General features: G+C 46.8%; 1 protein-coding gene across 4 annotated transcripts in view; it reads left to right on the forward strand.

Moving 5' to 3' along the window:
- The window catches only part of PDE9A (phosphodiesterase 9A), a 42,953-nt gene that overhangs the window by 12,152 nt on the left and 6,884 nt on the right, over positions 1-23,917 (forward strand). For 3 of the 4 annotated variants that reach the window (XM_072330028.1, XM_072330045.1, XM_072330037.1), the window contains exons 3-11: positions 1,696-1,773; positions 2,844-2,887; positions 8,568-8,622; positions 9,318-9,388; positions 12,378-12,462; positions 15,464-15,545; positions 17,815-17,889; positions 20,451-20,537; positions 23,482-23,586. In XM_072330028.1, the coding sequence (XP_072186129.1) occupies positions 1,696-1,773; positions 2,844-2,887; positions 8,568-8,622; positions 9,318-9,388; positions 12,378-12,462; positions 15,464-15,545; positions 17,815-17,889; positions 20,451-20,537; positions 23,482-23,586 (682 nt within the window). Of the gene's footprint in view, positions 1-1,695; positions 1,774-2,843; positions 2,888-7,179; positions 7,776-8,567; positions 8,623-9,317; positions 9,389-12,377; positions 12,463-15,463; positions 15,546-17,814; positions 17,890-20,450; positions 20,538-23,481; positions 23,587-23,917 lie in introns of those variants that run through there. The other variant, XM_072330051.1, reaches the window with a different exon arrangement.

Below are 23,917 nucleotides of genomic sequence, written 5' to 3' on the forward strand. Positions count from 1 at the left end.
CTACAGAATAGCGACAGGCTGAGGGAGCTGGGTCTGTTCAGTCTGGACAAGAAATGGCTCTGAGGTGATCTGAGAGTGGCCTTTTGAGAGTATCCAAAGGGGAGCTATAAGAAAGAAGGGGACAGACACTTTAGCAGAATCTGTTGTGATAGGACAAGGGGAAGTGGTTTCAAACTAAAAGAAAGGAAATTTGGGTTGGATATAAGGAAAAGTGTTTTTTACAGTAAGGGTGGTGAGACACTGGCGCAAGTTGCCCAGAGAGATGGTGGATGCTGCATCCCTAGAGACATTCATGGCCAGGCTGGAGGGGTTCTGAGCCGCCTGATGTAGCTGTAGGTGTCCTTGTTCATTGCAGGTTCATGGACTTTAAGAGTTCCTCTCAACTTGAATGACTCTGTGATTCTATGATTCTAATCCCAGATATGAAACAGTAAAAAAAATCCCCTCAGAACTATTTTACATAGTAAAGAGATGGTGACCCCCCCCCCCAGCCATGTCACAGCCCCACCCTTACCAGAGGGTATCTGCTGTCTGCTGGTGACCTCGAGCAGTGCTGGGAAAATGTGCAGCAGCACTCAATAAGACATGTTGTTTATCTCTGTAAGTACAGGTTTATATACCAAAAGATATAAAAACAAAACGAAACGAAACAAAAAAACAGGAAAAAGAAAGTAGTCCTTTAATCATGGGTTTGTTGCATGACTCCAGCTTGGGACTGAAAGATAACATTGTCTGTAGTCTATTCTGAGTCTGCACTGACTTGGAATTTGCATAGACTGCTGGACATAGTCAGTGCTTTGTTCTGTTTCTCTTTTCTGTTTCTTCCCATTTGACATCAGAGGTTTTAATAACTCTCCTTTGCCTCTGATATCAAGCACTTCCACTCCATCAACCAGGAAACACTGTTTAGCTGTCAGAGTTGTTAATGAGTTCAGTGTTCCCAGAATATCTGGCCTTTTATTTTCAGCAGAGGACTTCCACAATCTTCTACAATTTTTCAAAGAATCAGAGAATCATTTGAGTAGGGAGGGACCCTTAAAGACCATCTGGTCCAACCCCCCCTGCAATGGACAGTGACACCTACAGCTACATCAGGTTGCTCAGAGCCCTGCCCAGCCTGACCTTGAATGTCTTAAGGAAGGAGGCATCCACCACCTCTCTGGGCAACCTGTGCAAGTGCCTCACCACCCTGATTGCAAAAACTTTTAATTGTTCGTTGTAATCAGGCTCCTGGAGACGAAGAAAACATCCAAGGCTTACATGTGAGCCTACGAGATCACACATAGCACAGGATGAAAATAAAGGCTCCATATTCAGCAAGACATCTGTTTTGTTTGTTTTGGTAAGGGAGTAACTAGATAATTTAAAAACTGGTAGTCATTTGTGTAGCGTGAGTCAATATATAGCTGCCTAGTCGATGTATCACAAAACATAGCTTTTCAGCAGAAATTATTGGTCGATGAGTCAACAGCATTCACATGTTAGAAGGGAGCAAAGTTTTCTCTGAGTTCAAAGATGATCATACAGAGTTATCCCAGAAACATCTCTGGTAACTGAAATGGGTGAAACATCAAACCTACTCTGACCCTTCTTGTGCCAAGATAGAGAGTGGATGTGGCAGCGACAGGAACGTAGCATAGGGGAAACTGGCCACATGCAGTACTCAAATAAAGATCTCTGGAACATACTTTTCAGGAACACAACCATCTCCCTTTTGACGGCAGATAACTGCATGGTGTCCATTGATCCGACAATGCCTGCAAACTCAGAGAGGTAAGTCTCACGGTAACATGCTCTTCAGAGAGGATGATGCCCAAGGGAAAGTGGGTGTTGGGCTTCAGATGCCTCTTGTGCTCAACATGAGGCAAGCAGCTCTCCAGGGGGAGCTAACAGAGAGAACTGTATGTTAACTTGAAATGCTGATGTCAGCCAGTTTTGAAGATTTTTGCTTATTGTTAAAGTAGAAATTATAGTCAGAAAAAAAAACTGTGCATTTAAGTATTTGATGTTGAACATCGATTCCCATTCCGTTGCTGTCAAGGCTCCCAGCGCCTTTGTTGCTCTGTTAGGACTAACAGTGACTTTGTCAGCAAGTGAAGGAGCGGTCTTTGATGAGGTTAGGCCTCTTCCATGCTGGTGTCAGCCCTTCCTTTCTTCAGATCCCTTTCTCTTTTTCTCCTTGGCTTCCTGTTGTATTTTCAACTTTGCACGTTTATTTTCGCCCTGTCTGCTTGAAGTTATTACAGTTGCTTTTACTTATTTCACTGTGTATATCATCATTAATTGTCACTGCCATCACAATGATGCCATGTTCTGGGCACCTCAATATAAGGACATTAAACTATTAGAGAAGGTCCATAGGAGGGCTACAAAGATGGGGAAGGCTCTGAGGACAAGGTGTGTGAGGAGCAGCTGAGGCCCCTCGGTGTGCTCAACCCAGAGCAGAGGAGCTGATGGAGGCCTGATGGCGGCTGCAGCTCCTCAGAGGGAGTGGAGGGGCAGCGCTGAGCTCTGCTCTGTGTGACAGCGACAGGGCCCGAGGGAACGGCATGGAGCTGTGCCAGGGGAGGGGCAGCTGGGGGGCAGGGAAAGGGGCTGCACCACACGGCGGTGGGCACGGCCCCCAGTGCTGGAGTTCAAGGAGAGTTTGGACAGTGCTATCAGATGTAGGGTCTGATTTTTGTTGTTGCTGTGTGGAGCACGGAGTTGGACTCAGTGATCCTTGTGGGTCCATTCCAGCTCAGGATATTTTATAGCTCTGTAATATTTCTTAGAGAATGCCGATGTGAAATGCAAGCTGCAATCTCAGCACTGCTAACATCAACCCTCTCCAACTCTTCCAGGTCTCCGTACAAAGTGATACCTGTTGCCACTGGACAGCTGTCAGGTAAATGATCCTTTTGCATTGCATTTGCTGAAGCTGAGGTTGCGGTCACTTCCATGTGGAAATGACATGGCTGTGACACAAGAAAGATGACTGTCATGGTTGTAGCTGTCGTAGAAAAAAAAGTATTCCAGAGGAAAGTATTCCAGAGGAAAAGTAAGAAAATTGTTCCCACAATTCAAAGTCTTTGAAGATATCTTAGAATGACTGAGGCCTGGGGAACTTCTGAAGCACTTAGCTTGAGCCCAACTCAGCACTGCTGGTATCTCAGGGAAAGCCCCTCCTGGAGCAGCAGTTTAGTTAGGGCATCGTCAACCACGTTTGCAATCCCATTTCTCGGTGCTTTGCTCATCTCTCAGCAAACCTCTGCTGAAAGCTGAGCTTTGTGTTTGAACACCATGTTATTTCCAAATGGCTGAGAAGAGAGCGGAGTTTCTGTTGTGGGCATGGTATCTTGGAGGGTAATAAATATTTAAAAACACCTGACATGATTAAAAGAGTCCTGGAAGCAAGATGACATTTGGATTCCATTCCCTGGTGTACAGTGGTGTTTTTCCTCATGGGCAGGACTGAAGTGGCACTTCTACCATTTTTCTTGGCACGTCACTGTCAGGATCAGGCCACTGTCAGGATCGAGCACTCGAGCACACTGTTTCTTGGGGCAATTCTTGCACAGCATCCAGCTTATGACAGCCCCTATCTGTGTAACTGCTGCATCTCCTATCATTGTCTCACAGGCAGCCATGAGCAGGACCTTAGGCTGTACACTGGGGAAGGAGGGGTACATCAGCAGGAGACAGTCTGGAGGAGTCAGATGGAAAGGTAGAATTGTTGGGGACAGGAGATTAAAATCATCTCGGGAATGGAGAGAACATGGGAAGAGCAGGAGGGAGCCTGAAAGCCTGGGACTGGAAAAAAATAGGAGTTTACAGAGATGGGTTAAGCTCTTGAAGCAGAAGCAAAGCAGCCTTGCTGTTTCCCTGCTAGTGTTAGGTCCCACCTCTTCTCAGTGTCCAGATGGAGATCAGTAATGAGTGGTGTCCCTCAGGGATCAGTGCTGGAACTGATGCTCTCTAACATCTTCATCAGTTACACCAATAGGGAGACTGGGTGCACCGTCAGCACATTTGTGGATGTCACCAAGCTGTGTTGTGCAGTCAGAACGCTTGAGGGACAGGAAAGAGACCACCTAGACAGGATCCAGCAGTGGGCTCAGGTAAACTTCACGAGGTTCAACAAATCTAAATGCAAGGTCTTGCACCTGGGTCATGGCAGCACCTACTGTCAGTACAAGCTAGGGACAAAAGGCTAGAGCACAGCCCTGGTGAAAGTGACCTAAGTGTCCTGGTGGATGGAAAGTTGGACATGAGCCAGCAATGTGCCTTTGCAGAGCAGAAAGCCAAAGAAGTGTGGTCAGCAGAGCAAGGGTGGTGATCCTGCCCCTCTGCTCTGCAATGGTGAGGCCTCACCTGGAATACTGCATCCAGATGGGGAGTCCTCAGTACAGGAGAGACATGGAGCTGTTGGAGTGTGTCCAGAGGAGGGCCACAAAAATGAACAAAGGAAAGGAACACCTTTACTATGTGGACAGACTGAGAGAGCTGGGGCTGTTCAGCCTGAAGAAGAGAAGGCTCTGGGGAGAGCTGAGAGTGGCCTTTCAGTGCCTAGAGGGTGGCTGTATGAAAGAAGGGACAGACTCTTTAGCAGGGTTTGTTGTGGTGGGATGAGCAGAAATGGTTTCAAACTACAAAAAGGGAGATTTAGCTTCTATATAAGAAGCTTTTTTATGACAGGGGTGCTGATGCACTGACACAGGTTGCCCCAAGATGTGGTGGATGCCCCATCCCTGAAGACAGTCAAGGTCAGGCTGGAGGGGCTCTGAACATCCTGATGTAGCTGTAGCTCTGTTCATTGCAGGGGAGCTGAACCAGATGGCCTTTAAGGGTCCCTTCCAACTCAAATGATTCTCTGATTCTTGCTTAGGCTTTTGTGGGAAAACCTAATGTCTGTGAGTACTGTTTTTCAGAGAGGGGAAGAGTAGGGAAACAAACCCATTCTATGATGCACCCATGTTCCTTGTGGCAGAAGCATGTGCGGGAGAGGGCACAGCTAGGCAACGTAGGAGAATGGCCAGGGAGACTCTGAGGGGCAACAGCGAGGCCCTTGTGCATGCAGAGAGCAAAGGAGAACAGAGAGCAGCTAGAAAACAAGGAAGAACTTTATCACAGAGAGGTTTGTTGTAAGTCATAAACAGGTCCCAGGTCAACAGTGAAAGCCAGGGGACACACGTGACCACTAAGGGGAAGGAAGCTGTCTGCTGAACTATTTCCTGATCCTAACGAACTCAGCAGGAGCAGCAACACACTGCACGCATGCATGATCAGGTCAGAGAAGGAGGGATCTCGGCTGGAGCACATTTATCTGCCTAAGATAAAGGCAGCTGCTGGTGGGGCTGCACCAGGGAATGCCACTGTGACGTACCAGCAGGGATGCCAGATGAGGGGCTTTCTAGGAAACATCCTTTTTTCTTTCTTTCGTTTTTTCCCTCCCTCCTCCCCCCCCCTTCCCCACCCCACGTGATACTAGCTGTATATTTTTATAAGACCATACAAGTCTTCTCACACTTTCCCAAGGCTCTCATTCTTCAGCCCAGCTGACAGCCCATGGCTCTGCTTTGTTCTGAGTGCTGTGTCGACAAGGTCTCCTCTCCCTCCCCGTGTTTTGTAAAACAAAAAATGTCCAAAGATTGGAGCTGAAAAGGGCAAGAAAAATTCTGGTGGTATCTTGCCAAAACGTAAAACAGAATCCTCGATGGAAAGAGGCAGAAAGCTGAACTGTGTGTGATGGAACGAGCGTTCCTTGGTGTCTGTTTCTCTTTCACATGGGTCGTCATTAATCTTAAGCATTCCTGACATTTTGCTGAGAGTAGGAAGAATGAACAGAATGGGAAATTGTTCTTCGTTAAAAGAGACTAAAAAAAAACCGGTCCTGTTCTGGCCATCACTTCTGCAATAGCTCTGCCTTTGTGATTCTGCCTCCCAGAGTGACTCCCACAAAGGCAAGGAGAGTAACCCCATTTCCACTGTGTGGAAATGCTCCCGTGCATCTTTCCAGCAGTCTCCCAAGTGGCTGGATGAGAGCAGTCCTTGCTTCAGCAGAACAAAGGCTGTGAAAGGTGGGACTGGAAAAAGATCCTTTGGGAAGAAAACACAAGCAGTGGCTTCCATCCAGTGGAGGAGATATCCACCAGAGTCCTACTAAGAAACTGTTCTTCATTTCCTGGCCATAGCCAGGGGAGAGGGTTGGAATTAAAGAGGTTATTACTCCAGCACCTGCTGGATGCAGCTGTGGTCTCACAACCAGTTGTTTGTGAAGTTGCTGCATCCAACACCTGCTGTCCCCCGCCCTTGTCCTCCTCTTTGAGGTGTTTGGGTTTGCAGGCAGACACTTTGTTCACCTGGCCTGCAAAGCACCTTCTTCCAGCATCTCATCCCTCCCAGCAGCAGTGAGGCTCTGGTCTGTGTGCTCAAGGTGGAATGGGCTCACAGCTCACAAACTGATGGCTGTGCTGAGGTTGTAATTGGAGTTCAGGCACTCTGCAATATTGTGAAGATGACAGTTAAGGGAACAAGTCCTGCTGGCAGCACACTCTTGAGAAGGAAAACTGAAGACTACAAGGCTTCTGACAGCATGGGGAAAGGAGCTGTTGTGCTCAGAGGTCCTTACCCACGGTGGTCCTGCATGGGAGCAGCTATGGGCTGGGGATTTCGAACCATGCCCAGGTTAGCTGAGCGAGCCCAGGGGTGTCACCAGGGCTGTCATCCCAAGGCACATGACATGTGCTGAGCATGGTCCCTATTCTCCCCACACCACAATTTATGGCTTATTCTTGTGGAGTTTCCAATATGAACATCCCATTTCCCACGAGACACAGAGAGAGCAGTGCTCTCACTGCTGTCCTGCTGGGGCTAGAGGCCATGTCAGCACATGGGTTTCCTGGACAATTCAGTGCACAGGGTCCTATGCAGGTACCTATTTGCTGCTGGTAAAGCAACAGAAGCTTCTCCTCATGTCTAAATCTTTGTATCCTTGTTGTATTTTGGAAGCAAATGCACACCCATGGCTCAGGTGAGAGAGAAGAGGCACAGAGCACATGAGAAAAATCCCTGTTGCTCCTGCTGCTGCCCCCATTGCTTCCTGCTGTGGGGCAGCTGCCTTGGGATGACTCACCTGCCAGGACTTACACACGCAGCCCAAAATATCCAGAGCTGCCAAGTGAATTTGGCACTCAATATGGTGCAAAACATGGATGCAGGCTTTACGCACACCCCTTCCCAAGGCTCCTGCAGACATTAATGGAGTGATTGGACTTATGTGATCTTAGTGGTCTTTTGCAACCTTGGTGATTCTATGATTCTATGAGCGAAAGGACGCTTGGCCCTTCTGTTCCACAGTAGAGGGGACAAGCACGACTAAATGCCTCATTTACTTCTGAACTGGGATTTACTAGAGGTCCGCCCCTCCGACAGGAAGGGGGCAGAGAAATGGCTCATTGTCCCTTTAAGATGAGACGAGCTGCCACTCTTAGTCATATATCTGTACTGCACCCTAGGGTTATAAAAACATACATCTTCGTTTTGAAAGTCTTTTATTACATCCATAAACATCAGATTGCAGCTGACTGTTCCTAGGATGAGAGCGTCCCAGTACTCCCAGTGAGTTTTGACAAGGGGAGGGAGCAAGAGGCAGCCTGGCTGCTCTCTTACTGGAGCTGTGTTATCGGGGACTCGGCAGCTTCCCGCACGCTGTCAGCATTCAGAGTGGTGCAGGGGAGGACGCGGGTAGCTCTGCTAAATCTCACCACCGGACTCGCACATCGTCCCGGTGCACGGTAAGCTTTCCTTGCCTCCTAGATAAGGCACAGCTCTTGCTCTGTCAGAGCTTCAGTGCTGGAGTTGGGTTTTTTTTTAGGGGTGAGGAAACTGGGGAATGGGTCTTTGTGGTGGGAACGGATGTCATCTTGCAGCCAGTTGCTCTGTAGGGAGTTGGGTTGCAGCAGGAACGAGGGGGGTTTGCTGAGAGCCCCCCAGTCACTGAATGCTTGTTCCACTTTAGGACCCGGGGAAGCAGACAGAGTGTGTTGTGCAGAAATAATCCCGAGGAGTATTCTAGCATCAGATTTGAAGGGTTGCAGACCTTTTCAACAAGTACAGGAGCTGTTAATTAGGGGAATGTCGCAAGTGCTGGGCTGCATTTCTGCCTCATTCATTTTTGTGCTGGTTCAGAAGTAGCTCAGGAAATGCCACTGGGGTGGTTCAATGCAGGGGGTGCTCACCGACTTGCAGTGCGTGTACAAGGCACGCGCACCTCTCTGCTCCCAGAGCACTGGAGCCCAGTGTCCTGGCTGGCAGATACCCAAGGGATCACTCACTGCCTTCACACCAGGTGCCTCGCAGCACCCAAGCACACTCCTGGCAGAGTTTTCCTGCAAGCTACAGTCAGTGGGGGAAAGGTGGGGCACAGCCCAGCCTTCCTGCCCCAACGCTGGCACCACTCAGAGGACCAGAGTGCCGTTTTGACTCATCGCAGAGCCCTGCCTCAGAGATGCTGAGTGTCTTTCCAGTGTAATTTTTTTCTCACATCTCCCTTCTGTTGTTTGTTGTTTCTTTCTTTCTTTCTTTAGAGAAAGAAGAATTGTTCCAGAATTTACTGGGACAGATTGCCGAGCAGTTCTCAAGGTAAGATGCTGAATGGCATCATTTCTTTAAAATACTGTTTCTTTCATCAGCCAGAAGTGAAACGCTGCCAGGAGGCAGAAGGGGTGTTTAAAGTCTCTCTCCAGTTCCACTTCCACACCACATTCAGGCCCCATGTACACAACCCTCCTGCTGAAAGCAGCGCAGTATCTTCAACCGAGAGCAGCCCTGGCTTCTCTTTGTTCTAAAAAGGGGATAACATATTAAATATAAATGCTCTTATCGTGCTTCTGCCCTCTCAGGAAACAACAAAATATTTCTATGCGGAACACAGAAACCATCGGATGTGTTCCATTTTGCCCCTTTAACACATAAAGCTCTCTCCTCGATGGAGACTTGCAAACATCCATAGAGCTGATGATTTTCACCCCAGCTGCTTTCCATAGGGCAGAACAACCCCATCACATCTCAGCAAACCTCCAGCATCACTGAGAAGATCTCAGCCCCAGGACTTTGCTGTTAGGAAGCGCTATGGGTTTGCCTTGTCTGCAGGGGGACATGACAGTGAGTCGCTGCCCACAGAAGGGTGCGGATCCCAGAGCCATTGCCATGGAAGATCTCCTTTCCCTTATGGCAGTCCCACACGGTCTGATGGACCCTCTGAGAAGCACAGTTGGTAGCTAGGGTGGACTCAGCTCTGACTGTATGACATTAACGCACGGGGGTTTTCTTTCCAGGGTTTTTAAAATCAACGAACTGAAAACGGAAGTAGCTAATCACTTGGCAATGCTGGAGAAAAAGGTGGAACGTGAGTGTCCCTTTGCTGCCATCGTGCCGTCCCATCCCAGGGCACCCCTCCTGCAACCCTGCCCTCCCCATCCCCAGTTGCTGCCCCCCCTTCCACTCCATTATTTCATATATGTCACCCTCCTTCTTCTGCTTTTTTCCTGCTGGGAATGGGGCTGGGCTATTTTCCATGCGTAACAGAGCAGACCCTTATCCCCACGGGGCTACTTCTTGTCACTGCATGCCCACGGGGTCCTGTTCATCCCATGTGTAGCAGGCGCACTGTATCACTTCCAGCTCACCCACCTCGTTGAGTGAGCTGAGAGTGACGCAGTTGTTTTTAGTTGCTGTGCAACAACAAAGTAAAGTTCATCTGGCCAAAGAGCTCCTTTTCTTTCCAGGCAGCATCCCACTTTCATTCTTCAGTCTGTTAGTGTAGAATGGGCCCAAGAAAGGCAGGGTAGGGGGGGGGCGGTGAATAAGGCACTGTCACGTGGTGCAGTTTCAGCTGCCAAAGGCCACATCCTCATTGAGATGCAGCATTTTAAACTTCCCTGCCTCTGCAGCTGCAGAAAGAACTTTCTCACTGGGCTGGCTGGGAAAATAAATAAATAAACGAATAAATAAATAAATAAATCAAAGCTAAAAAATATACCAACAAACCAACAACAAAGTTTTCGGTTCATAGAAAGAGTTGTTTGCTTGCAATTTCTCCCACTCAGAAGCTACCTTGACCCCACAGCTGCTCAGTGAAAGAGACGCCTTTGTCAGCAAAGCAGGGAGAAAAATGTCCTTCTCCAGGGACAGCCAGAGGGGAGCCATCCCAGGGTCACTCCATCAGCCCCAGGCTGTGCAGGCACCCCGCTGCTCAGTGTGGGGCCTCCAATTTGCCATGGAGCCAAACCTACAGCTTCCAGATCCAGGACTGAAAGGCAGAGTTGAGAGGAGGGAGAGTCTCCGATCCAAGCAGGGATCCCAGAGACTGCTCCGAGAGCCCTGCTGCAGGGCTGGACACAGCTCAAGGATTTCTTTAGGCTGCACAAAGTCTTTTCAGAAGGTATTTCTTAATGCAGGATAATATAATGGGCCCTTCATCAGCGCACATGATGAGGCCATTTATCATTTGCAAGCAAACTGGGAAAAGAACTGTGCTTTTGTTTTACCTCCTTTGGAGATCCCTTTCCCACCAAGCTCAGGTATGACCTATGAGATTTCCCCAGTGGGATGTGTGTGCAGGAGCAAGTGTTCACGACAGCACCATCACCTCGCACAGCCCATATGCAGCAGTGTGTTTCAGGGATCTTCTAAGGGATTTTTAGACTCAGCCTAAAGCCTGTGAGTTCTCTTTGGGAAAGTTCTCCATTCAATGAAGGCACTGGCAACGATCCGTGCCATAGTTCCACTTCCTTTGGAGCTGGCAAAACCCTTTACAGTTCTTCGGGATCTCACATCTACCTTTAGAAAATAACTATGTCAGTTCCCTACTCCCCTGGAGAGATTTTGGAAGCAAGTTAAAGAAGTTAAAGAGATTCAATAGGAAAAATGCTCAAGGCTGCCATTTTGCACCACGTACCCCTTCCCCCTGCAGCTGCCTGTCCCCTGCCCTGTGGGGCTGTAACCCTGCTCTGCTCCCACTGCTTCCCATGGGCACCAGCCAGCATCTGTTTTCTGTCCTCACCTTGAGGTTGCCCAAAGTAATTGCTTCCAACAGCTCTAGGCAAAAATACGCATTCATCTGGAAATGGGATTTGGATGTGGGTATCTCCATAGTCAAGCATAAATCACAGAATCATAGAATTAGAGAACTACAGAATGATTTGGGTTGCAAGGGATCTCAGAGCCCACCCCGTCCCATCCCCTGCTGTGGGCCTGGGCTGCCCCCCACCAGCTCAGGCTGCCCAGGGCTCCATCCAACCTGGCCTTGAGCACCTCCAGGAATGGGGCATCCAAACCCCTTTCCCTTTCCTCTCCTGATTGACAGAATTTTTTACCTGGTTCAAACTCTTCTTTTTTCCCCCTTCTCTACTTCTTCATCCAAAATCAGTCTTTGCAGTTACCAGCACAAAGAAAGAGAGCCTCTTCTTATGTGCAGAGCTGTGCCCTTCCAAAACAGCTTTTGATCACTTGGACGCTCCCCTCCAGATCAGTGCAATTCTATGATTCTGTGATTCTAAACAAAGGAGCTGTGAAATGATGGCGTGTGAATGACACGACCCTCACAGATGGTGCCATGTTCCATCCTTGAGCACGCTGGTAGCTCGCAAAGGGGAAGGGAGGATATTCTCACCCTCGCTTTGCACGGGGCTCTCCCAGCTGCGTGGCCCAAAGTGCTGCAGCACAATCAGGCAGTCAAACTTCTTGCCTCATGGCTTTTCTAATTGAACAGAGAGAGCGTATTGGATTTTCTGCATTGCATGCAGAAATAACCTTTGATTACAACATTGATTGGCAGAGCCAAGCGACAGATCTTCGATACCCATAAAAATGAGATCAATGGTTACAGCCAAAACTTTTCAACATTTCCCTCTCTCCTGCAGTTTCACTTTGGACTCTCTGCAATGCCTCTTAGAGCCTTTCAATGCCCTGCATGACCTTTCAAATTAAAACTTCTTATCTTAATGGGAATTCTAATCCCGCTGGGACGCATTTGCTGAGCTGCACTTATCATCCCATCGCAGGAGGGGTTTTGCTCAGGATTTCCTTTGATTCCTGCTCTACAGCAGTGAAGTGAAGGCATTAGAACAAGCTGGCTGCTGCTCACAATTGCTGGAAAGCTGAGGCGCTGAGGCCAGTCTGCGAATTAAAAGGCTCATCCTATTATCTGAAGCTGGCAGCCGAGAATGCCTATGGGCTTCCATGACACACTGCTTTGGCAGCACCTGTGTGTGGGGGGCTCACCGGCTGTCTGGGCTTCCCCCTTATTAAAGCCCTTTGAAATTCTGCACAACTGTGAAAGGAGAGCCTTCAGATTTTGCCACAGTAACGCTCCTGGTGTTTTCCTTTGTTGGCAGTGGAAGGCCTGAAGGTTGTGGAGATTGAGAAATGCAAGAGCGACATTAAAAAGATGAGGGAGGAAATGGCAGCAAGAAGCAGCAGGTAAGTTGTGCACCAACCCTAGCAGAGCAATTGGTGGCTGCTTTCAGGCCCTCCTGCAACATTTCTGCAGGATCCAGCTGCCTGCCAGGTTTAGAAGCACAGGAGCAAGGAAATAAACGTTGCATGAATTTAATATTTGAGGATCCAGTGCTGTTCAAGTAGTTGGGGCTGTGTGAATAGACAAGTGGATCTTGCAATGGAAAGTGATGTTTCACCATACAGAATGGGAATTCATCCAGATGTATGGGGAGAAGGGGAACGGAATTAGGGCTTCTGCAGAGTGCAGTGCTTCTGTGGGAATTGCGTAGAGCTCAAATTAGTTCCAGTAAGATTCAAACTACATTCTGGGAATATGGTAGATATGTACATAACCATTCTTCTAATTATGGTCTCATACTATTACACAGTATCCATTTCAATTCTGACAAGAATTGGGAAGGAAGTTTCTACTTTGATGACTTACTGCAGTTGTCAAGATCGGTTTTGCTGTAATTAAAAGAACTGCATAAAAAAATGCACTTTGCAGGGGATGTGGTCTCAGCCAATGGCTCTGCCCCAGTGTCACTGGAGAGCCCACTCAGGATGAGCACATCATCAGTGAGAGGCCATGGACACTACTGGGAGGGTCACTGGAGGGATGCTCCTTGCTCAGAGTGCGGACTGATGGCTTTGTAGCAAGGGTAGCTCTGTGCATTGATGGCTGCTTGTTCTTGATTTAGGGTTAAATTTGGTGCCCTTTAATCAAAACCATTTCCTATTGCTGGGAATGCTTATAAATGTCACTATCCAGGTATGACAGGAGGCAAGGTGTTAATGCAGTTCCGTTAAGAGTAAGGCCAAAATCAGACATCGTACTAGCATCACTGCAGGGTAATGATATTAACCTCAGGAGACCTGTTCCAGATGCACACCGGTATGACAGATTGCAGGCTGCCTTATGTCCCTTCTAGGTGTGTGAGGAAATCTCTTTAGGAAAGTTGAGTAAAGCCAAAAAGCAATGCTTGCAAGTTCACATATGCAGGGCAGCTGCCACAAGCTTCAGGAAGTACCAGGCTGTCCCAGCAGCCATGACTCATTCCTCTCCCAGGTCACCTTTTTACAGCCTATATTCTGTAACACAAACAGCAACCTGGTAATAGAACAGCAGGAGCAAGGAGTGCTGCATCTGCCCAGCGCAACTGGCCCCAGCCAGGCTGGCTCTTGGTGCCCCTTGTCTCCTGCTGTGAGCAGGGGCTCTAGGTGGCCTGGCTGCTATGAGCTCCCCATTGGGAACTGCTGAGGACAAGTACTGGTTCCCCCCCCCCACACACACAACAGGGTAAGAATCATAGAACCTCAGAATCCTTAAAGTTGGAAAAGACCTCTAAGATCATCTAGTCCAACCGTCACCACCGTGCCCACTAACCACATCCCTAAGGATGAGCAGCTATGTTGAGAAAAATCATAGTGTTTGTGAAATGTGCATCTCTACCCTGCAGAGCAGCAACCCCACTTGCATCCACTCCAATTGCTTTTTTTTTTCCCCAGTCTGTTTTTGTGTTCACGCTGGCAGATGCTATTAGCATTGCAGTGCACTTAAACTCATGATCATTTGTAGATACAGATATGCATTTGAAAAGGTCCAACATATCCTGGCTCTGCTGTGTTCCCCAATGTGGCTAGATGAAGGCTTAAATGTCTTACTGAAGCTGGGAAATAGGGGCAGTCATCTGGCCCCCATCTAGACCTAACAGCTCCACTTAGGGCAAGGAGTGCCCCAATCTCACTACTTTTAACCCACCAACACCCCTCACAGCAGAATTTTGAGGAAAAGGCTTTAGAAATGATGAAGACAGCATTTCTCCAGCTGATAATTCCCTTGCACAGGACAGGGGGAGGCAGAGTGTGGTGAGGATCTAGCACAGCTGCCCAGAGAAGCTGTGGTGCCCCATCCCTGCAGGCGCTCAAGGCCAGGTTGGATGGCAGCCTGAGCTGGTGGGGGGCAGCCCTGCCCACAGCTGGGGTTGGGTGGGCTGTAGAACCCTTCTAACCCAAACCATTCTGTGATTCTGTGACATAACTCTGCTGGAAGATTCAGAAAAAGACCGCATGAGAAATCGTATCGTAAGTCAACATTAAGAGCAGAAAAATAGACCTGATCAAATTCCTAACAGAGAAGACATTAAAAAGAGATATGAAATCTGTGAAATTCTGAAGGACAAAAGGAAAAAAGGTCAAATTGTGTTAATGGTTGACTTTGGCTGGCTTTGTTTGTCAGGGAAGCTGAAAAATGAGAAGGGGTGATCCAAATGGTAGGACTGGCAGGAGAAACGCAAAATGCAAGATCAACATCACATGAGAGTTATCAAAGCCCATGTGATCAGCCACTGATGAAACATATGCTGAGCTGAAAAGTGCTACGTGATTGCTGGGGGTGACACTATGGAGCCATCAGTTTTATTGTGCCCCTGTGGCTATGAAGCCGCTTCTGCAGCTGGCTACAAGTGCAGCGGCGTAGATGTCCTGCAAAGGCTGTTGGCATCTCCCACCATCAGTCCTCTGCTCAGATGGGATAGAACAGGCTTGGTGCTTCTGAACTTCGAGGAAGAGTGGGCAGCTGGCACCTGTGTTAATGGAATCATAGAATCATAGAATCGTTTCAGTTGGAAGGAACCTTTAATGGCCACCTGGCTCAACTCACCTGCAATGAACTGTAGGGATACCTACAGCTAGACGTAAGATGCTCACTGAAAGAAAAGTTAATAGGTTTAAGTAGAAGCGGTGGAGGACCTATGTATGCTCCTTGCTTGAATTCAAATTCACAGAGAAAGGGCAAGAAGGGCATTGGACAAGAAGAGAAAATCCTACAGAGGATCACACTTTTAAAGCTTTTGAGCAGCAGCAAAGTAGAAAGGAGGAGTTAGGAAAAGGCATGGCTCTCCAGGCAGTGCTAAGAGACTTCAATACTTCTGGCCATATTTGAGGTGCTGTGGTCTTTCATTCCCTGATTATTCCATTTCAGGACTACCTGTCCCTGCAAGTACAGCTTTTTGGATGAAAACAGGAGGCCAACACCCCGGCGGGATGTGCCATCCTACCCAAAGGTATGGTGCAATGCTTGCTTTTACCATAGCCTTGACAAGTACTGGTTTATGATGCCTGCCTCCTCACTGCCCATATCCTAGCTCTGCTAAACCCACGGCCTGATCCAAAATCACTGGGAGCCAATGGAAAAGCTGTCATTGCCCATGGAAAGCTTCAAGTTGGCTCTTCAGTAATTTTAATTCTTGAAAGCTCATTTGTGCTCGAAGTGTTAATCAACATTCTGCATCTGTCAACATTAAATGCTATTTTGTTTAGTTATACTTGTTTATTCTGCATGCTCTTAGCAAATAATCAGAAAGGCCTATAGTGCTGTGCTCTAATTGAATACAGTGCTGCTGCCAGGTTTCTCCTAATGGATTATTTCTTAATTTAAAAAGTAATTTATGGGGATGTTTCACCTAGGGAAACAAAGAGAAAATGCAACATCGGCTTCTCTCTAGGCCATTTCATAACCACAAAATGTGGTTAGTATATTTGCTGGAGAAAACTGCAGTACTTGAAGAAAAATATCCACCAGGCTTGTAGAAATACACACCTACAGTGATGAATGTGGATGGAACTATGAAGCACACCAGACCTTTAATCCTTGCACCAGCAGCCTCTGCCCAAAGGACTTATTCAGACCTACCCAGGTGTGCTCTGCTCCATGCCCAGCACACACCTTGACAAAACACTAGCTCACAAAGCTGCCTCGGCTGCTCTCAAGGCATGTAACGTGGACATGCATTCTTGCATACTGGTCTTCAGAGCTTTAGAGAGCAGTATTGTGAATCATTTAATTAATTTTTACCCAATAAGCCTGAGTTCCTGATGCTAACACGTGTTTCCATAAAACATACCAGTTGTAAAACTGATTTCCTTCCCTTGTTAAGTATATAGGTCAGATCAACTTCTTTTGATCTACTGCTATTGTATTAGGGCCTTGAAGTAACAACAGGCGTTGTACTGAGTGACTGCAGGGTAAGCCAGTAGTCTGTATTGCCCAGGGACCAAAACTTGCAGGGATTTTAGTTTCAGAGGGAGCTTGGCTTCTGTTAGATGAATTTGGTATATTCACTATCACTTGTCAGGGGCTGAATTTGTCCAGTTTCAAGTGGGGCTAAGAATCTGATGAAAAGGATCCTCTGAAAGATGTTAGCAGATAACAAATCAGTACAGTCAATTCATGTATTCCTTGCAGAACATCAGATTACATGAACATTATATACTCAGAAGCAAAAACAGCTGACTTCTTGAGAAGGAACATTCATCCTCAATGTTACTCTTCCTCAAGTATCAGCAATTTGAGACTCAGAAAATATCATTCACCTGCTTGGTGCAGTAAGCCCAAACTAATTAGAGACAGCCACAGTAAATGGGCCAATTAATGCTACAAGGCTTTTGTGTCCCAGAGAGACTCTGATCAACAGAGCTTCAAAAATGCGATTCAGGAGAGAGCAGCTATGGACCGGTCTTTTAACCCTCCACATTCCTTCTTGTTATTTCGTAAACAAACTGTAACTGACCGATTGAACTCCATTTTGTTTGAAACCTCTGAGCATAACGATAACAAATTGCTCTAACCATGCAGGCTGACAACCACTTTGAAGACATGGGCATTCTTGAAAAAAATACTCAAAATGAGAGCATAAATCACTCCAAAGCTGATATATCACACCCGCCAGCTAATTTAGCGCTGCAAGCACCAACTCTGCAGCAACCCTCCGAGACCAGCTACACCACGTGTCGCACTGCTCAGTGCTAGTGCAGCCAGCCTATGCCCTGTGCCCTCACATCCCCTTACCAAATTTACCTTCAAGCCCACTCAGAAGACCTCTGCTCTCCTCTCTTTCTTCCAGACCCTTCCCTTCCGTTTCCCAGGTAACAGCAATAGTACAAGAGGGAATGGCCTTAAAGTTGTGCCAGAGGAGATTCAGGTTGATTATAAGGAAAAATTCCCTCTCAGAAGGAGTGATGAGGCAGTGGCACAGGCTGCCCAGGGAGGTGATGGAGTCACCATCCCTGGAGGTGTTCCAGAGCTGTGTGGATGTGGCACTGAGGGATGTGGGCAGTGGGCATGGTGGGGGTGGGCTGATGGTTGAAGTGAATGATGTTAGAGGTCTTTTCCAATTTAAGATTCTGTGATTATATGTCAGCCAACCAGCAGCCAGCTGCTGGGCAGGCAGAAGGCAACGAGTTGCTCTTTCCTTGGGAAATCCAGCTAACACCCATGTGGATGGGACCTGCTGAGGGGACCCACACTAACTCTGGCTGTCTTTCTGTCCACAGTACATGCTGTCCCAGGAGACCATAGAAGCACTTCGGAAACCAACATTTGATGTCTGGTTGTGGGAGCCCAATGAGGTATTGATGCCCTGCTAAGCTTGTTTTGCACTCTTTCTGGGAGCCAGCAAGGCCAGAGGAATCAAATAGGCCGGAGCATTTATTTCTTTCCCCTGTCCCTTGCTCAGTGTATGTCTTTCATTTTCATTTCGCATCATAATACAGTACTTTTCCCTAACAGATACCTGATATGCTGATTATGATACTCTGACTCCTCTTCATTTTTACTTTAATCTTCCTAGTAGTGTACCACAGTGACCACTGTGTGAACACTGCTGCCACAGGAGCTCTCCTGTGCTGTTTGGTCTGAACAAATCGATCCCCAGCAAAGTACATGCTTCAGGGCTCCAGCACTAACTCTGCTTAAATCAGTGGAGCTGCATGCTGCTATATGAAGGCAGGCAGAGGTATATGTGTTGATTCACACCCTTTTAGGAAAGGGTTTTTCTGCGGTGCGTTGTGAAGAAGCTGCATGAACTATCAGTCTTTACTTACTGATTTATCATCTTATTTTTCTTACTGCTGTTGCTGGGTAGTTCTAGAAGCATCTCTAGCTGCAATTACCTTAATTACTGTCTCAATAAGAAACATACAAGTCATTCTGACTCTATAGTAATGTGACAAGGAAAAACACCCCACACTCCTCCTACAGGAGCAGGATGTTGCCTCTGACTGATGGGAGGACAGAAGGACTCCCTGGAACCTTTGGGTCAGTCCCACTGGCAGAAGCTTGGTCTGTGCCAAGCCAACACTGATGTTCACTACTTACTCTCCCATTCCTTTTTTCCATACCACAGCCATACAAAATATCTCACTTACAGATTTTGAATGTGTATGGGAGATTGGTAATCACAGCCTGAACCTCTGATTAATCAGCTGAGGCAAGTGTGGGGTCAGCTGTGGGAGCACAGGTGAGAGTGATGTAGCTGTGCTCCCGAAAGGGGTGGAGCTCGACTCCACCTCCTCTGAGACCTCATTTAAGGGCTGACTCCCACTGAGGCAGCATCTCTTGGAGATTGCTCTCCAGTGAGGACTGCCCCAGCTTTTTCAGCTAAGGCATCACCACTGGTGAGTTTCCCTTTGCTTATTACTTCTGTACATTTGTTACCATCTTTGCTACCATCTGTATATTAACAACCAATACAGAATGCCTGTCAATTCTTTAAAGCAAGACAGAATTACGACCTGCCAGGTGGATCACAGCATTATGGCTCATTGCTTTGGCTTCTAAGAAATAATAGGGACAAACCACAGACAAAAAACATTATCTACAGATTCTTGTATGCTGAGACATAGAGTTTTAGCACAGTAACTCCTTCAAAGTACTAGGAAACACTATCTGGTGGCGTGAAGGAGGCTAACAGGAGGGTGAGGAGATCAGGCATGCTCTGTGAGGAGGCCTGCTGCTCTGCAATAATATGCTGTGCAAGCATGGGAGTGGGGCACCATATGGGTTTGTCTTAGCCTTTCAGCTCTGCTTTATGTTTACAGGAAATATTTCAATTCCGTCAATGCTTATTTAGCAGTGAGCATCTGCCCATGTGCTCCATGTGGAGCAGGCAGGCTGCAAACCCTAATTTCTACGGTTCAGATGGTCTAGGAACAAGTCAAGGTGATCTACAGCAGAATCCTGGCCACGCGGTGTGGCGTCTAGTCTTGTAGGAAAATCTTTTTCTTTCTGTCTGAATGACTCAAAGCCATCCCCCTCGGTACGGCATGAACTCTGTGTGTTCCCTGGGTGAGCATAAAAATTCAATAGATGAAAACTTTGTTTTTCCTGGAGTGCTTGAAAGAGACGCAGTAATTGGAACCTAACTGAAGATATCTCCAAGGCCACATTAGTGACATTACACTCAACATATTAAAATTCCTGGATCAGTCTGCAGTCTGAGAACCATAGTCTGGGAACAGAGAACAGGCCAATACAATGAATGCATTTTACCCTCTGTAGATTTTTGCCTTCAGAGATGTAAATATAAGTAACATGCACTCTGGAACTCCCAGTAACCTGTTCATTTCTAGTGGCTGGCAGCTGCTATGCAGTTTTGTAGCGCTGAAACCAGAGGTCTTATTTTGAAAAGGAAATGTGTGTTAGAATAGTTGATTATAGAACACAAAAATTCCCCAGGAGAGAAGATGTGGACACGTTTCTTCAAAGATACTTTACTTGCTGCTATCATTTTCTCTGTATAACTAGAACCTCGGCCATTTCCATCATGATTTAATGAGCACTAGAACAAGACCATATCCCTCCTGAATTAGAAAAATGGCTATACTTTTTCATGAGAGTGAATAGCTGTGATTCGCATGAATCAACATTACTGAAGAGAGGGGCTATGACTCAAACCCTAGCACAAAACCTATGAAGTCCACAGCAATCTCTCTACTTCAGAAAGCTCTCCAAGCCTCTCTGCCTCCCCTCTTGCACTGTCTTTAATCATGCAATCTTCAAACATCTTTCTTTCATCTCGACAAGAGGGCCCTGCAATTACTCAGTGCGTACAAGGAGGAAATTCACTTTGCAACATATCATAAACCCAACTGACATTTTCCACACCAATAACCTCTCTGTTTGGCTGCAGATGCTGAGTTGCTTGGAGCATATGTACCATGATCTTGGGCTGGTCAAAGACTTCAACATCAATCCTATCACGTTAAAGAGGTGGTTGGTAAGTATTTCAAATTACTGATGTTTGCGATCTTTCTAGTACAGAATCAGCTAGCAAAACACTGAGGCAAGGAATCCATTTGGCTCACACAAGTTATCCCACTGAAAGCAGTAAACTGTACAGATGCTTAAAATTTAAGTCCTTCAGCAAATGTTTGCATTCTTGTGGTCACAGATCACAATTCTTATTGATAGTTTTTTAACTGCCTTGCATTGGTTTGCTGAGCTTTCTATTGCAGGGAGCAGTTCGTTGCAGTGAATGCTCTTGGTACCAAATGGAAGTGGAGATGCATGTCTTCAGATATGGCCAAAACAACTCAGTTTATAGATATCTAAAGGGTGGGAATCCAGTGGATGTGGCTGGGCACTCTTCAGTGACAGGTCAAGGAGAAATGGGCACAGAATGGAACACAGGAAATTCCATACAGAAATGAGAAAGAACTTTTTTATTGTGAGGGTGACGGAGCACTGGCACAGGCTGCCTGGAGGGGTTGTAGAGTCACCTTCTCTGGAGACTTTCAAAACCCAAACGGATACATTCCTTTATGACCTGCTGTAGAGACCTGCTTTATCAGGGGGTTGGACTCCTGTTCTCCAGAGGTCTCTTCCAACTCCTATGATTCTGTGTTTCTGTGATTTGATGCGCTAAATCACAAGGAGTAAGAGCAAGACGGGATAGAAAAGGAATTGCTGAGAAGCTAAATAACTTTCCTTTCCTTAGTCTTTAATGTTGAGAATGTGGGAGAGATAAAAGACATGAAAAGAGCAAAGGCGTACCAAAACTAAGATGTCTGAAGAGGCCCTGGAGCATTACAAAAAATCAGTGGTATAGGATCCAAGGAGGAGCACGAGAGAAAAAAAATTACTAAAAAGCTGAAGATTATATTGGCTTTCTCAGAAAAACCCATTGTGTTCCTAGAGGACGAGGAACAGTAAATGTTCTGCCAAATTATTTAAGAAGGATCTGATGACACTCTGAACTACAGTTAGTAAAACTTACTCCTCCAGACAGCAAGCTGATCTAAATAAGAATTAAAAACATCATGTTCGTTATATGAATGTTTCATACGATTCTGGTAAAGAAGAATTATGACTCGACAGTCTCTCCTAACTACTTGAAGAGTATGCACAGGATGGAGAAGACTGCTTTGAATGATTATCTCCGGAAAGGGCTTAACAAATTCCATACAGAAAGTGGTCAGGAAACAATACCTCATTTCAGCAAGAACAGTGAGAGCAGCAGCACGCATAGGGCAGAGGTTGTACTTGCTTGGGGTGCTGCTGTGGGCTGATGCCAACAAGGCATTAGGGTGCTTGGAGACTGGAATAAGAAATAAATGGAGCTATGTGACCAGGTCTCCAGATAAGGAATAAGGTTGGAGCTTATATGTAGAGCTGGCTAAGCCATTGTAGAAGAACACAATGACTACGTTAATTGGAAGAGAAAAAATGATTGAGACTGGGGAAATCTCTCCCCAAAGAAGGCAGATGAAAAGCTTAGTAGCACAGAGCTTAAAAAGCAAATGAACAAAAGGGGTAGGATGAAACCCGATGTAATCAAGCCTAACACAAAATAGATAAAACAGAAAACTTCCTCCTCCCATCTCACAGCCTGAGAACACAGGAAATAAGGTGATATGTCAACACACATCAACATGCTACCCACCAGCACTACAGCAGGCAGCTTCCTGTTAGTTAGGCTGCATCTCCAAGTCATTTGTTAGCACTAGCATTTGAGAACAATGAGAGGAGCTTTCTATGTACTTTGCACAAACCTATGGCAGGGTAAGGATTCCTCTCTCAAACACCAGTTTCACGGAAAGCTGATTAAAAAACCCGAAGGACTCTGCTTCTACTATGTCACCTCCCCAGGCATAGCGTGGGCACCAGCTTGAACTTAAGTAGGTGAGAAAAAGCCACCTCCTGCATATGCTACATCCACTAGCTATGGAAATGTTCCAGGAAGCAGAGGGAAGGATGACTAATGCCGCCCAGTTACTACTGTGCTCTGAGTCAGGACTCCCCGGGGATGTGCAGAGCACTGCTGTAGAGTATACATCACGTCCCTCCGTGCTGTACAGTGCCTGGGCACAGCCACACATCCATGTGGTGGCTGAGAGATGCCACCCACCACTCGCAAGCCTGGCTGCCAGTCATAGCATGGCATGGTTGGATACTAGGAAACATTTCTTCTCAGAAGGAGTGCTGAGGCAGTGGCACGGGCTGCCCAGGGAAGTGGTGGGGTCACTGTCCCTGGAGGTGTTCAAGAGCCATGTAGATGTGGCACTGAGGGATGTGGGCATGGTGGGGGTGGGCTGAAGGTTGGACTGGGTGACCTTAGGGGTCTTTTCCAACATGAACTATTCTATGATTCTATGAGTTATAAAATAATGACACGTTTCTGAAGTCCATACTGCAAAAGAGCTTTCTTAGTGAAGCCCACAAATTATTAATGAACGTTGAAAACCCAAAGGTCTCTTGGTTTCACCCAGAGTCTTGAGGCCTCCTAGAAGGCAAGTCCCCAGGGCTTAATCCTGATGAGGCTTGAGGACTCCTATAGGAAATTTACCCTTTGGAAGGTTGCATTAAACAAGAAGGGTTCTGGGGGGTGTACTTTGAGCTCTTTGTGCATCCCAGCGTTGCTGTTTACCCACTGTGCAGTTTGAAATGCCAATTCAGAATGACAGCACAGAGCCCTGTCTCCAACCCAGGTTGTACCTCTTTCAGGCTTTACCTGCCAGCAGACCTGGAAGGCAGCAATCTCTCATCCTTCCCCAAAATCAGACCCTTAAGCTGTCACCCTGTTGTAGCGGAGAAGGGTGCTAGGCTCTGCAGGGCTCTGTGAGAACACAGGGTGTTTCCGAGAAGGGCAGAAAGCACACATATATGCATTTTCAGTAAGAAAGAACTCTCCTGTATGACCACCCTGCTCCCTTTCCCTGCAGCTTTGCATTCATGACAACTACAGAAACAACCCCTTCCACAATTTCCGGCACTGCTTTTGCGTGACCCAGATGATGTACAGCATGATCTCACTCTGCAGTCTTCAGGTATGCTTAGTTCTGTGCAAATCAGGTCTGATTCAGTTAAAAGTCACTTTATTGTTAATTATTATTATTATTTATTTTCTCCATAGCTATACAGCTCAGTTTCTGGCTTTTCTTGCCAGGAAGAGTATGGAGAAAAACTTGTCTGAAGGGAAGTTTATCCTATTCAGAAGCTGTGGAGACACTGCATTAGTTTTTTTTCACTCTTGTCATGGATTTAGCTAATACAGAATGTCATGGCAGCTATGCCCCAGTCTTGCCTTAACTTATCACAATGCTCAAATTACTTGTAAGGGACAGTGATACTATCTCAGTGCTTTTATATGATCTCTGA

This window comes from Excalfactoria chinensis, chromosome 1 (assembly GCF_039878825.1).
Source record: "Excalfactoria chinensis isolate bCotChi1 chromosome 1, bCotChi1.hap2, whole genome shotgun sequence".
Taxonomy (NCBI): Eukaryota; Metazoa; Chordata; class Aves; order Galliformes; family Phasianidae; genus Excalfactoria; species Excalfactoria chinensis.